Source organism: Metarhizium robertsii, assembly GCF_000187425.2.
Source record: "Metarhizium robertsii ARSEF 23 chromosome Unknown MAA_Scf_1, whole genome shotgun sequence".
In the NCBI taxonomy this organism is placed as follows: Eukaryota; Fungi; Ascomycota; class Sordariomycetes; order Hypocreales; family Clavicipitaceae; genus Metarhizium; species Metarhizium robertsii.
Window position 1 is genome coordinate 6846767 of NW_011942149.1, and position 14950 is coordinate 6861716.

The following is a 14950-nucleotide window of genomic DNA, read 5'->3' on the forward strand; positions in this document are numbered from 1 at the left end:
GCCACGTTGGACACCAGTGTCACTTGGCGGATATAAAAGAGCGATGGCCGCTCAGCGCACCTTCAAGAATCCAGGCATGCGGGGTAGATGGGAGCAACGTAGGATGACCAAACTTAAATTTCATCAAGTTGAGTCTCGGATCATGGACATGCGTACATTCCTTTCAGCGTTGCAGCGAGCGCATGGCGACGTCGATGAGTCGATGAGTCGATTACCAGTCCCAACAGGGTAGGGAGATTATAACTTACGGACGTCGCACGAGTCACACACTTGGCCGGCATTGGGAATTGCCGGATCAACGACAAACCACCTCATTTCTCGCCGTTTCCTTCTCAGTTTTCTGCTTCGCCTACTACACTCCGACTTATCCGACAACATGGCGGCTTTGAGGCCGTTGGACATGACAGTCAGACTACTGATTCTACCCCAGTACCTGATGGGAGGCCACCCGGACGATACCGCGGGCTCAGGGAATCAATCTATTCACAAGTGAACTTGGTATACACGTCAACAACATGCTAGAGGAGTAGAGGGTGCCGGGGCTGTCGGGTGCAGCCGTCGACGGCGGCGAGGAGTACGCCTAGGCGAGTGACGATGAAATGCCATGGCAACAACATTCACAATGACCGGTTCACGCTTACATGACGCCAGGGTTCTGGATTTGCCGTCCTCCCAGATACCCCAGCAACTCCGGAGACATTATAGCACGGAGGCTCGACACCAAGGCCTTTGTCGACGCGGCTCTGGCTCAGCGGATTCTGAACGGGTCACATTCTGTCCCCAACGGCGGCTGGAGCACGCCCATCGCCTCCATTGTCCGCGACGACTTCGTCCTACAGGACGAGTAGGCGACCAACCACTTCACGCTGGAAGACGCCGCAAGTCATCGCACGAGTATGCCTCGCCACGACATGGCGTAGGCTCGTCACAGGGATGAAATGAGTGCCGAATAGGGACCTTGTTCGAAACCTTTGCAATCTGCCCTTGACGGCTCCCCGCGGGTCAGTTTCCAGTAGTACTGTAATCTCATATATATCACGCTATCGCATGTCGTGTGTTCGCACATCGGAGCGACAGGCGCCTTTGGCACATTCGTCTTTTGGTTCCGAGATCTCCGGTATGGCATTGCCATATTTGGAAATACCGCCGGCGCTTTGAACTCGGTCGAGACGCTCCTCTCGCGGGGGGTGATCGAAGACAGACTCGAGGTTCCCAAGGACCGCCGCATCGGCGTATCAGGCCAGTAAGTCATGATGTATTGCAAATGGCCTGCTAACTTACCGAGCCACCAGACTAAAAAAGGAGCGCCAGAACCTCCGGGACAAAATCGTCAACGCTTTCGACGTGCTATACACCGAGAGACGGTCGCCCAGAATCCCGCCAACCCAAAACACCACCCATCTCGCCGGCGCAAACTTGGACCCGGGCTACGGAACCACACAGCTCAAGGAGACAACAGACCCTGAGGACGCGGCGTCCACGGTCCTCGTCGGCAGCAACCGCAGCGGCATCATCATCGACTCCGACGTGCTCCTGCGGCACGTCTCGGGAGGCTACTGGGTCCTCTATCTCAGCTCCGTAGAGGTGCCTCTGGAAATGGGCGCCGCCCTCGCCGCCGAGCTCAAGTTTGGCAGCGACGCAAACGCCTCTGCCCTCAAGATCATCTGGGACCAGGCCAAGCCGGGTCTGCGCGAGGTCAAGGTCCTCCTCAACAAGGTAGAATAGCGCATGGCCAGGAACCAAGTATTCCACTACACGGCGCGATCGACGCGTAGACGCCAGAAAACCCCCGTCAAGCACCAATCATAAACCGCTGCCCCATCTCACGGCGCATATCGCCATTTCAATGTACGTCGATATCCGCGGCCTCCTCACATGTCCACCTCGACAAGACAATCACAGTTCAATAACGGAAGCCACGGACAAACCTTCACCTCCCCACCGCCATTATCTGTTTCCATAATGTGCCCTGGACTCGGCTATAACACCGTCGTCTCCCTAAAACCTATGGAGAGCCTGGACATATTGGCGGGAAGACGACAACCAAGTCCAGGGCACAGATTTTTCGGCACAGGACAACACGAGCCGGGGAAGTTTGTCCAACAAACCCCCAACTCACCAACAGCATCTCCCCAAACAAAAACAGCCCGATTCACCGGTTCGACCGCCCCTGATTGGCGGCGGTTCTAAAATCCCCCATTGGCCCATGTCCCTCGCACCATCTGGCCGAGAAGAAGAGCAGAAACAAGAGTCAAGACATGAAGGCTTCCAGCTTCACCCACACACACTAGACGATCAGCAGACCACACGGCGGTGGATCCCGCTGCGACGCTCGCCAGAACCCGACCATCCACCACGGGACGCGTCGTGGTGCCCGGGCAGGCGCCGGGCCTGGCATGTGTGGGATGGGGGAAAACCTGGATGCTGGGGTAATTTGCTTGCCACGACGACTGCCGACTGGCCATGTATAGGAGATTTGTGATATAGGTGTCGGGTGATTTTCCTTGGTGGCAAAACATGTGCATTGCGCTACTCGGTACGACGCAGCGAGGTTGAGGAGGCTCGGTTTGGCCCAGTAGCCGTCTGTACTACTACCAGTTGACCATTTTCACCATGTTCCCAGGGCGGATAGCACGGCCTTGGTCGGCGGCGTGGGTGATTTGAAATAGAATACTGGTGCTTGTGACTTGGCTACCCGGTCGCCCGCCTTCAATTCTGCAAGTTTGGATGCGGACATGGCGTGTATTCAAAGCCAACGCCAGTCACAGCGTCACAAGGCAGTGCTTCTCCGTGAGCGAGCGAGCACCGTGTTTCGCCTTTGAAGGAATAGCCATTTCCAAACATTCGCCCGCAAGTGACGCAGTGCGTGACGCTACATCCCGATTGCCGAGCGCACGCGTCGATCCGCAGCGCTTTCTCCACAAATGAAACAGGCCGCTACGAACTGCTCCGTTGATGCCTGGGTGTTCAACCGACATGTTGGAATGCGGCATCCAGTCACCGGCGGTGCTGAAGCGTGGCTGGAGTATTATACTCGGCCGTTGCGCCAGTGACGGGCGAGGACCGCCTCGGCTGCACCGAACCAACCGCTGGAGCATCTCCTCCGTTTACCTGGAAGGGAGCTTGTGCGCACGACGCCAGCCAGATGAATCCAGGAATGGAAGATAGGGCAGTTGAAGCAGACGTAGCCTGCTGTGTGGTTGTCATGGAAAAATTCGTCTAAGCCGAGTCTGGGCCTGCTTTTGCCGGGCAGCAGTCCCGCGTGGCAGTGGAGCCAAAGATTGATTATTGACAACTCGTCTGTGCGGGAAAGGTGGCACAGATGATAAATAATTTCAAATAAAGGCGGTTGAAGGACGGCGTGTTGACGGCAAAGACAGGTCGTTTTTTTTTTTTTCATTTATCCTGGTCAATCAAGCCGCGGCAGGCGCTTTCCTGTCATGCAGTCAGCTTTAAAAGACGCCATCGCCCATCGCCATCTCATTCTGTAATGTACATAAGCTGATACTGACTGGCGTATTCCGTACGCACCCAAGATACATTCGTCTCCGTAAAGTCGTAAAGTCGGATGGTTTACACTAGGCGGGCACATGGTTCAAACCCATGCCGCGCTCCAAGTCTGAAAGATGCATTGGTTTGCACTGGCTTGTGACTGCGGGCCACCCCGGACAGTTCGACCGGGATCCTTCAAGGTGTGCGAATGTGACGAATCACAAATGCACCACTTCCAGTTGCCTAACATGCCGCACTAATACCAAGGCTGGCAGAGCCAAGGGCAAGCAGACCAAGGTGAGCAAGGGGACTGGGCACCAGAGTTGTTTGCACTTGCTGCCACGACACGTCGTACATACATACAATGCAGCGTCTTCAAACGGCACAAGCAGAAATATCGGGAAACGTACCAAGGACGTACCTGGGAAGACGATACAGGCACAGTGCGTCAGATACATTCCGTTTCTTCAGTCCCTCCTCCAAAACGGAGAACCAACATGAATCCACAGACGAAACACAGGACACTGCGCCTCACCGTGTCTGTGCAGGATTCTTGCCATATGAGCTTCTTTCCTAAACCTTGTAAAAACATGTGAGGCTGCTCCTTGGCCTAACCGACCCGTCGTTGATAGACCAAAACCTAATGATAATCTGAAATTGTCAACATCCCTCCATTCTTGAAACTTTGAAATTTTTTTTGTCCACCTACAATAGAGGAAATGAGCCGCACCATCCAAAGGTTGTTCGCGCCGGGGGGAAAATAGCAAGGGAAGACGGTGACCATTACAACACATCGACGTCTTTGTAAAACGCACGATGTGACGCCCACTCAACATATCCAAGGGCAATGGCAAAGCCGCAAACCGTTCGTGCGGACCATAGTGGCTACGTACCGCCAGAGAAAGGCCCTGGGTCTGAGACCCTGTGGCCCTGGGCGGAGCGGGACGAGCGGCTCAAGCCTTGGTTCCTTCTTCCCGTCGTTAGTCAACCACGCATGAATGATGAGTTTATGAATGGAGCCAGGAGCAACTTCAGACTCCTCCTCCGCATTCATCCATTACCCACAAGCGCGCCAGCCGTCACGATGCTCGAGGGGACAACCTGTAACACGCCCATCGTGGACCTGCGTGGGGGAGTTGGAGGCTAGACCAGACGTCGGCTCTTCATGGATGCTTCGAAATGCTCAAAAACGCAACCCTGACAGACTGTTCCACTCGCATCTGGGCTGACCACCTCTTCTGTACACTACACCTGAAAACGCCTCCTCCATCCGTCCTCCAGCAGCACCAAGGCTTCTTGTACGTGGACAATGACGGAGTGGCCAAGGTGCTACGAGGCATTTAAAAACCATCCATCTCATACCGAGTACATGCCGGCGTTGGAGCATCCAACACGGCGCACATGCCAACCAATTCATTATGCAGGCCAGCGCAGAACTTACTTGAATGAAATATTTCCCGACCCAAGCCAGGCGCACCGAGCAGGCATGGTGTAGTGGCTCATCAATCGACAGTAGAAACTAAGGCAGTCGCCCGAACAACCTTATTGCTGTGTCGTAGCATGTTGGTCTGTATTGTACTCCGTAGTTTAATGCAACGTCCGGCGCAGCAATAAAAGCGGGAGACCCGCTGCCGGGCCAGTAATATTACTACCACGAAAGCCGATCTACTCGGTAAATTGTCTCGGATCGCGGGGGCCCTGGGAATTGACGGTTCATTTATCTGCAATGGTACAGGCAAGCATTGGAAACCGCTTCTGATGCATCATTTTGACTGCTGCACGTTTGATATTGTATCACATGCAGCAAGCAGTTGTTGAGCCACTGATTGTCGGCAGAACGGCCATGGAGATGACGTGGCGAGCGCAAAAGTCGACCTTTATCTTGTTTTTGCTATTTCCGGCACGACCATGAACGATAGGAGTCTTCCTTGAACCCTGAGGCTCTGGCATGACGTGGGCGCATTACCTGTGTTATGGTAGTCGCATTCGACCATGGCAAGAAAAAAAAAAAATGCATGTCGGCCTGACAAAGGCGACGACCTCCGACAAGAGCGGATTGGTACAGTAAACATGGGGCACCGCAAAACAGTGCAAGTGTCCAGAAGAATACCAATATACTGCAATTGCAATGGAGGTGTCTGGAAGCAGTAGAGCCGAATGCGCGCCGTCCCTCACCTCCATGGTTTAGAATGGGGAACCGTTCCCGAACCCAAGCCTACTTGGGCCATTATGATAAGCTAGCATGCCGGTCTATGCCGAGAGAAGATGGGATCCAAGGAACCTGAATCCAAGAACCTTGACATTAGAGATCGTGAGTCTGACATCTGGCGGACGGGCTGGGCGAGGCGGTGGCGCCCATGCCACCCAAGAGCTGGGGTGCGCACCGCTACCTTGGTAGTTGGCTCCCCAAGCTTTGCAAGTCCAAGAGTAGTAGTAACTCCGTCCTTTGCGAGTTGCAAGAGGGCCCGAGCCAATGGGAAGGCCGATGCTCCGTGTCTGTAAATTAGGCTCTACAACGGCACTCCCTTGGTCAAGTGGCTAAGCCATGACTATTGTGAATCTCGCTTTGCCACTTGCACTTGTGGCAAACGCCCAAAGACTACCATCTCAATACTCGGCGTCCCACCCTCGGTGAGATCAAGGCAAAGGCAATGTCTTCTTGCATATAATCGCTTCGGAAATAAATTGAAAAGACGTGACGATACGGCGTTGTTCCTGCAGGCAGATGCAATAATTACCCTGTTCCGTCCAGAAGAAAGTCTCGGCCTAGGCATTCCACAGTCGGTCTGCGTCTATCGTCTCCCGCTATGTGTCGATTGAAGTGTGTGCTCTGTACTCGGTATGGGATCCAACAATCCGGCGACGCGGGACAAAAGTGATGCTGGGAATGCTCCCAGAAATATCAATGAATGGTGTGCGCTATTGCCAATTGTGGCAGACGATGCGTCTGGAAAGGGCAGCAATCTCTCCAACTCAGCTCGCACTGTGGCAACCACCTCACCTTTCGAATAAGAAGGGACATTGGCCGTACCGTATGGAGCACCGGGACTAATATTTTGCTGGGAGAAACGGTGGAAGCTGGAGAGTATAGATCCAATGCGGGAGTTGTGCATGTGCATGGGAGCTTCTCCATCTTCTCCATGCTGGCAGTTCCCAGCCAGGTGCTTTGTAAGGAGTGCTTGCGACCCGATATCCAACCAGTCCCAAGTCGAATGGGGACAGATGCACCTGATTCACACCTTCGTCCTGTTCCTCATGACGAGCCCGGTGCAACTCTGAGCTACAAGTGCGAAGCGAAATAGCAAGGCGGAATGCAATCGAGATTGAATGAACAGCCAGAGTTCCATGATGTACCACGGGTCTGCCTGGACGGCACTCCGTATTGAAGCCGAGAACTTGCTGTGCCACTGCCGTGCTGGTGCCGTTGCCTGTGCTTGTGCTTGTACGTCTGCTTAGAGCGAAGATGATGGAATGGGTATCATTTACCTCCGAGGGCATGTGAAGATGTTGAGATGGCTGGCATGCTTGCCATCAGATAAAGTTTCACCAGGCGGGATGGGCATTTGAGCAGCTGAACAGTGGAAAGTCGAAAACGCCTCCCTCAGGAATTGAGATAGTTTGGGGCGGCGTTGAGACGGTGTTGGGTCCGCACCCAAAGTTATTGGGTGATTGGCTCCTTCCCTTCCAGTGGTTGGTTATCGCTAACGCGGCAGGAACCATTCATGTTTCCACAAATAGCTGGGACGCAGCCAAGCACAGGGTACGTACATGCTATTGCACATCAGTGATTCAAGTACCAGGATCCGGGTCCCAGGAAAAAAAAATTGGTCGAATAGAGTGACCAACAACTTATGTACGGAGTAAAACAATCAAATATGGCTACCATTGGGGGTTTACCTGGATTTTTCAAAAGTCCGGTCCTCGATTGAAGCGCTACAACCCAGGGACGGGAATCGATGAGGGCATCGTCTTTTCACCACTCGCTTCCTGGTCTGCCGATTACAACAAGAAGGAGGCTCGCAGTCCAATGGTTGGCCATCAGCGCTGCTTATCACTGCTGCTCTTTCAGAGCACATGTCTGGTCAGATTTGCGGCATGGCGCTCGCCGCCCAACTCACCAAGCCCGCCCATCCGTTAGACAACCCGCCAGATTAGATTGACTTTGGGTTGGGCAGCTTTGGCAGTTTGGCGACTCCCCACGGCCCATGGAGAAGCACTGCGGGTGGTGATACGGCAGCTTCGGCGCTGGCCAAAGTTTGTTGCGAGCCCCTATGTGCTCGCTGCCGATCAAACCACTTGTCGACTCCAACTCGGACCTGCAAGAATTCAGGCAAATCTCGCCTTGCAAGTGAGATGCAGGTTGTGCGGCGGCGGCCAGCCACAGGTGAAGCCACCGAAGGGGCCTGCGATGTCGCACAAGAGGACCAATGGCGATGAGGCCGCTGATAAGCTCCTTGGCATGCGACGGACCGGCGAGTTTGGTGAGAACTGCCCAATCCCAAGACGCGTCGAGACTCAACCCATTGTATGTATAATAGTCTCGGTACTTCGCACCCACGACATCACAGCCCGAGCGACGGACCACCTGGCACAGTGAAATCAAGGCCAGGCGGCGACTTGGGTGACTGACGGGGAGAGGAAGTCGAATTACCTGGATAGTTGGCTACTTTGCTCCGAGAAGTTGGAGGAAGTGCTTGAAGACTTGACCCATGCCATCCATGCCACCCATGCCGTCCATGCTGCAGCAGCTGCACCTTTCTGTGCTACTAAAGACCCCTTGTCAGCCGGCCCAAGCGGTACCAAGTCCCACGGACACCCACTTGTTATCGCGCGACGACGTTCCCGCCGGATACGTGAATTGGGTACGGAGTAGATGAGGCATGCTGAGGAAACGACAAGGCCGGCGGACGCAGGGTAGGAGGCAAAGATCGAGGGTTGGTCTGCGAGCGGTGGCGCCATGGCTGAGGCTTGTACAATTGTACGGAGTAATCTGCTCCCCAGGATGAGCTGAGCTGGGCACAAAGTTTAGTTGGCCGTAGTCCGTACTCGAGGAAGCAGCACTGTCGAGACTGCAATCATGGAGGGCCAGAGTCGATGGTTCGATCGTCTCCGTGCTCGGTACTCCGTCGTGCGCATGGCGCAGTGCAAGACAGACAACCCGGCGACGTCGGCGCACAGTGCCATCAGCAGCTGCACGACCAGTGGTCTTGGCGTCGCACTACCGCGTTATCAGCGCCACGGACAAGCTGAGTGGCCGGGAGGGCTGGTATCTGCGCGTGTGGTGACGCATGTAGCCAGGGCGCTGCACCGTGCGATCTGGCCAGTGCTGACGGTCGTCTGCCGCCGCCATTGAACCTTGGGACCCGGAAGCCTTGGCCCGGTCCAACCCCGTCCGTCCCATGTCATGGTCGCCGACGAAGGAGAGTTTTGGGAGACCACGCCAAATATTAGCGAGTCCTTGAAAAAAAAAGAGGCCAGCCCAAGCCTCCAGCCCCTGTCGAGTTGCGTGCCAGAGGGCGGTACCTGCACTGTGCTGCAGGTGACGGCACTTGTACACCCGCCGTTGACTGCTCACGTTCAGTCCATGTGCTCATCGTGTCTAATCGAGCTGCGCATAATAACGTTGTGGTCTCACCAGGTTGCTGCTCTGTATGGAGGAAACAAGTGAGTGACATTGGCACTTGGAGAGACGCAAGTATCTAGGCACTCTGGCGCACATGGACAAGCAATACAATCAAGAGCCTACGTTGGCGCAAGTATCGGGTACCTCGACGCCTCTGTCCTCGATCGCTCCTGCCACCCAGTCTGATACCTTGCGCTTGCTAAACTTGCTGCTAGTACTCCGTAACTTGCGCACACCTGCAGCACCAAGACGTAGTAGTGGGGGTGGCCCTCTTTCCCTCCCCTCCCCTCCTCCCCCAGCCAGGTCAATCATTTCCTTCTTGACCAGCCTGCATCCACCACTTACCCATCGCAATCCAAGACAAACCTCTGCTGCGTACCAAGTTGCTCGACTGTACGAGACTCTACTCCGTGCTTGCATCCCACTCAACTTCATCACTTTTTCTCTTAATACCTGTAACACCGCGCCGCCGCCGTCGCCGCCATTCACCACTCTCGTGGGCCTCGCAACCTCGCAACCTCTCTGGCACGCCTCTGCCTCACACCGCTCTGCTCCAAGCCGCCGCTGCGACCTCGCCCTGCCTTTGCTGTATGCCTTGATCGACTCGACCGACGACGCATCTCACGGCCATGCGGCGATAGGGTTCTGGTCGGCGCTCACACCCAGCCTCCTTGGGCCAGCTTGCCCACAAGCATGTCGAATCGAGCGACGACCATCTTGTAAATGGATTGCACGATGGACTCATCTCACAGACCACAGCAACAATCATCACAACCCCCGCCGGAGCCGACTGCGCTGCAGCCTCTGCACACTCATCTCCCGCAGTCGACATCGTTGCCGCTTCGTACCGCCAGCAGCACGCCTGTATCCTCCCCCGGCCTCTTCAGCCCGTCTGCCTCGCGACACAACCTCGCCAACCTTCCCTACACTTCCGTCTCCGAATGTAATACGCCGGCGCCAATTGGAAGCAGCCCGTTTCTTCACCCGTTGCAGACTCATCGAGTTAGAGAGTAAGTCGACTACCGCCCACCATCGCCATCATCCTCCTCCTTCCACCCCCCTCCCCATGCCGCCGTCCGCGCCGTCTCCCAAAAACGAAATGTTTCAGCACAAGAGGATGCGGCAGATGTCGGCCATTCTCTTGCTCTTATTACCTGCTCCCTCTTGCAAAACATTGCGTGAATGACCGTTTTTCTGACCCAACGCCACTCTTCACAGAACCCACAAAGCCCTGATCGACTCTGATAACATCACCGGCCGCAAGTCCATCAACCAGTATGAGGTCATTGAGGAGATTGGTCGTGGAATGCACGGCAAGGTCAAGCTTGCTCGAAACCTCGAAACTTCTGATAATGTCGCCATCAAAATCATTCCTCGATTCTCAAAGAAACGACGACTGGGTAAAGTGATGGCCCTGTCGCCACAAGACAAGACCAAAAAGGAGATTGCCATTCTCAAGAAAATCCGTCATCCCAACGTCGTCGCCTTGCTCGAAGTCATCGACGACCCTGAACTAAAGAAGATCTACATGGTACTCGAGCATGTTGAACTCGGTGAGATTGTCTGGCGAAAGAAGGGTTTACCGCACATCTGCCAGTATGAGCGACGCAGAGTCGAACGAGAAATGGGCGGCCCTGCGCCCTCCGCCGAGGAGGAGCGATACAATCAACATCTCGAACGCCGACAAGCCATCAAAGAATTAAAGCGGGCCAAGATGGCCCAGACTTTCGCCGGTCCCTCTGACTACTGGAGCGTCGAGCATGGTGCAGCCGACGAGGGGAGCAGTGTAGGGCACTGGTCTCGCATTTCCTCCCACGAAGACTTTGCCCTCACTGACGGGCCCTCATCGCCCTCAGGCTCGCGGCGCTCCTCTGTGGCCCCCTCGAGGTCAATGTCAATTGCCTCAACCGGATTGATGCCTTCTGAACTCGCCGAGGACATTTCGTGGGTGGACGACATGGAGACACCCGGCCCTCTTCACTCAGCTCCGGGCTCTACTACGGCTCTCGACGGCACCATGCATGGAGCGTACACCGAGGATGCTCCTCGAAGGCAATTCCGAGAGCGATCTCCCAGCATGGCCGATTCCATCATTTCTCACATGTCTTCTGTTGACTATAACCCCTACGCACACGATCCCTTTGCCGAAGACTATTCCTTTGTCCCCTGCTTCACGTTTGATCAGGCTAGGTCTACATTCCGTGATACAGTTCTGGGTTTGGAGTACCTCCACTACCAGGGCGTCGTTCATCGAGACATCAAACCAGCCAACCTCCTTTGGACCAAGGACCACCGCGTCAAGATTTCCGACTTTGGTGTTTCCTACTTTGGGCGGCCCATCCGCGACGGTGAACCCGACGATACCGTATCCGAGTCTGAAGCTAAGGACTTTGACGACGACCTGGAACTGGCCAAGACTGTCGGCACTCCCGCCTTCTTCGCCCCTGAGCTCTGCTATACGGACGTTGACAGTAAACATCAGCCCAAAGTCTCGGAGCAAATCGATGTATGGTCACTTGGTGTGACGTTGTACTGTCTCATCTTCGCTCGTATTCCGTTCCTGGCTGAGGATGAATTCCAAATGTTCCGAAAGATTGCAACCGAAGACGTACACATCCCCCGCCGCCGCTTAAAGCCCGTTGATCCTTCAACCTCTCCGGCAGAGCATTCTCTTTACAAAAGACAGAATGCACATCCATACCGGGATGATAATGACCTAGAGTATGAGGACGTGGACAATCTTTTGTACGACCTCCTTCGCCAGATGCTGACCAAGAATCCGGAGAAGCGAATTCGTCTCCGGGATATCAAGCGACACCCTTGGGTTGTCCATGGCATCAGCAACGTCGTGGGCTGGCTCGATGACACTGATCCAGCACGTCCTTCACAGGGCAGGAAGATCCAAGTCGACGAGAAAGAAATGTCATACGCTGTCGTTCCTCTCACCTTTTTGGAACGAGCCCGATCAGTCGTGAAGAAGGCGGTGGGCAGGGTCATGCATCCGCTTGTGGAACGCAGCGACAGCAAATCACGAAGACGAGCCACCAGCAGCGTAGCAAGCTCCGCTGGCGACAGCATATTTAAAAATGGGGGTGCGAACCTGCATCCCGGTTTTGAACGGCGACCAAGTCTTCGTGGCGGGGACTACTTTGGCAGCGTTGCCAAAGACGTGCTTGCAGGATCCAGCCAGCCGACCATCACGGCTCCCTCGACTGCTACTGTTCAGACCGATGGTGCGTATGACCCCCTTGCCACAGTTTTGCAGCCAGTCGAAGGTGCCAAGGATCACCGCCACCATCAGCTATGGACCGCTCCCGGAAACAATGATGCCAGCAACGGCAGCTCTGACTTCGCCTCCGCAACCACGTGCTCTCGACGATTTCAGCGCCATGCTGGCCACCGCAAAATGGCGCCGCAATTTCTGCAGCTTGTCCCAGCTCTTCCTGAAACACAGTCCACCCCCGTCACGCCCCATGTAGAAGTGCATCCACAGCTCCCCCGGGATGGCAGTCGGAGGTCCCGTGCTCTTGAATCCCAAAGCGAAGACAACTCCCGATCTGCGTCGATTGAGCGGGGCGTCTTCATGAGTGCAGATAAGCGTACCAACGGGTCTTGTTCTGTTTCGACAGCCACAGCATCTGGAACCATGCATCGCCATCCCGGTCCCATTAGATCTCTGGACTTGGGAAGAGGAAGTAGAGGAGGATACAATACCCCTTCCCCGCTGTCTTCGTCACCACAAGCAAGCTCTGCTACGTACCAACACGGGCAGCCTCGCTCCGATCCAAATCTCCAAAACCGATTTGGATTTGGCGTCAATGCTCAGCAAACTGCTGCAGCACAAGGCCACGGGGCCAAGGCCTCAGTTTCCCTGGTAGACCAGAGCGGCATTATATGCATGAGCCCTGAAACAATTCAAGCGGCTGTCGAGCCTCTCTGCCAGTCTCAAATACTGTCTCCCCGAAAGGTCGAGCCCGCCAATGTCCCCTGTCCGCCGTCACCAGGTTCGCAAGATTGGACGCAGCATCCGGCAGCGCCGTCGAGAGATGACACCATGACCACGACCAAGTCATCTAGCCTGGAATCAATGGATGGTATGGGAACGCCTCTCACGAGTCCGAGCGAGACGACTAGCCCTTTGCATACGGACCCCCCCAAGAGCGCCTCCGGACGCCTTCTAGTGTTCCAATCGGATCCGTCACTCCCCGCTCTGCTAAGCGGTGCCAGTTCCGTCTCTGCCGATATGGAAGCTGAACACTTGGCTAGGTCCGGTAGTGGTGGACAAACATGCCGATATGAAGGATCCTCCGAAGCGATCACGCCACCTGCACTTGTGAAGGAACCAGCCAGTGGATTTCCCATGACTTCAATGTTTAAGCATTCCCAAAGCTTGGGTGGCGACTCCTCGCTACACCTGCAGCTTGAACATGACAGAACACATACTCCTGAGGACATGGACTCTCGGACACCTCGTGTCGACGAGGACGAGGATAGTGACGAAGGGATTTTCCTCATGACCAAGTCTAAGAAGAAAGCATCGCCAACCAGTGCGTCACACTCGTCTCGTCCGTTTGAGGCTAAAAGACGCGACACTGGTGCGAGCACCGCTAGCGACGAGACAGCCAAGAAGGTGTCCGTTTATGGCGAAGATTCCATGCGTCTCCGGGACTCATGAAACTGGCGTTTGTCCTTATATTTGCACCCGCGCAAGTCCAAGTAACGGATGGGTTGGTGCACGATTTCGTTAGACGAAAGATGGTTACCTGGATGCTTCCTTGCTTTGCAAAGAGTCAGGAAGTCTGATATACCCGAATATTAGACCGCGATACCACGCTTGGTTTTTTCCCTTTTAATGGAACTGGATGCAAGACGCAACCAGTGATAGATGGGCCTTGCGGCCTTTCAAACTTCTTTCTTGTTACTCAAGTTATTCAAACCAATATTTCTCTCTTCCAGCGTTGTACGCATCAACGGCATGATTCAAGACGGAGACGGAATTGATGCCTCTTCCTAGCAGGCATAATGATCAATGAATAGCGCAACAGTACTGACTGACGACCTAACGACATGACGTACCTTGCGCAGAAGAGGCATGGCACTGGATGAAGCCATGTGTTGAAATATGCAGGCATATTTTGGAGACGATTGGAACGAGATGGCCCAAATCTGCCACGAGCAACTGGACTCGGATTGCATTAGGCGACACGGCGCGTTTGGCCCTTGAATTTTCTTTCTTACCTCGTCTGTTTTGCTCTTTTTTCATCTTTCTGTCTACCTTCCGCCGGGACTATGCAGCCCGGCGTGACACATTAGAATGGATCTAGGGTGGTATTTGTCTCTGAGCAGACGGGCTAATGAACGTCGGGATCCCGTCAGGAGGTTTGTTTTATTTCTCCTCTTCTTTTGACTTGTTTTTGAAACTGTCCGTGGGTGGCCGGAGTAGGGATGGTCCTCGGGGGGGTATTTTGTTCCGCAGGGTTTGAATATTGCATGGTACCGGCAGCATTGCATATATAGATACATCTGGGAGGTTAGCTGTCGAATGAGCCAGCCGTCGGCAGGCATGAAATCAGTATCTGTTTATTTCTTCTTTATTTTGGAGAGGCTTGGCCTGTGTATTGACGTAGTGTACATAATGGAGAATGTCACAATGTATATGGACGGCAAAGAATGTGTATCACTGCGTCGTTGTGCATAATAGTGCTGACCCTTGATTTCTATCATGTGCTTTTCTTCTCTAAAATCCTCGTGTGAGGGCGGATTGTCTTGTAGATTTGGTTATTTCCCTCAACACGCCTGCCAAGTCAAAACATTGGTCTCTCTATCGCAGGCCCA

At 54.4% G+C, this 14950-nt stretch overlaps 2 protein-coding genes across 2 annotated transcripts; both read left to right on the forward strand.

Annotated features, from left to right (window-relative positions):
* Nucleotides 1-641: 641 nt before the first annotated feature.
* Nucleotides 642-1725, forward strand: MAA_08598 (uncharacterized protein; the record flags this gene model as incomplete). Its single annotated transcript, XM_007826596.1, has 2 exons — nucleotides 642-844; nucleotides 1293-1725. The coding sequence occupies 2 exons, from the start codon at nucleotides 642-644 to the stop codon at nucleotides 1723-1725; spliced, it is 636 nt and encodes a 211-aa protein (XP_007824787.1).
* An 8125-nt stretch (nucleotides 1726-9850) lies between these two features.
* On the forward strand, nucleotides 9851-13790 carry MAA_08597 (serine/threonine protein kinase; the record flags this gene model as incomplete). The annotated part of the gene is made up of 2 exons (XM_007826595.1): nucleotides 9851-10125; nucleotides 10334-13790. The coding sequence occupies 2 exons, from the start codon at nucleotides 9851-9853 to the stop codon at nucleotides 13788-13790; spliced, it is 3732 nt and encodes a 1243-aa protein (XP_007824786.1).
* Between the last annotated feature and the right edge of the window lie 1160 nt (nucleotides 13791-14950).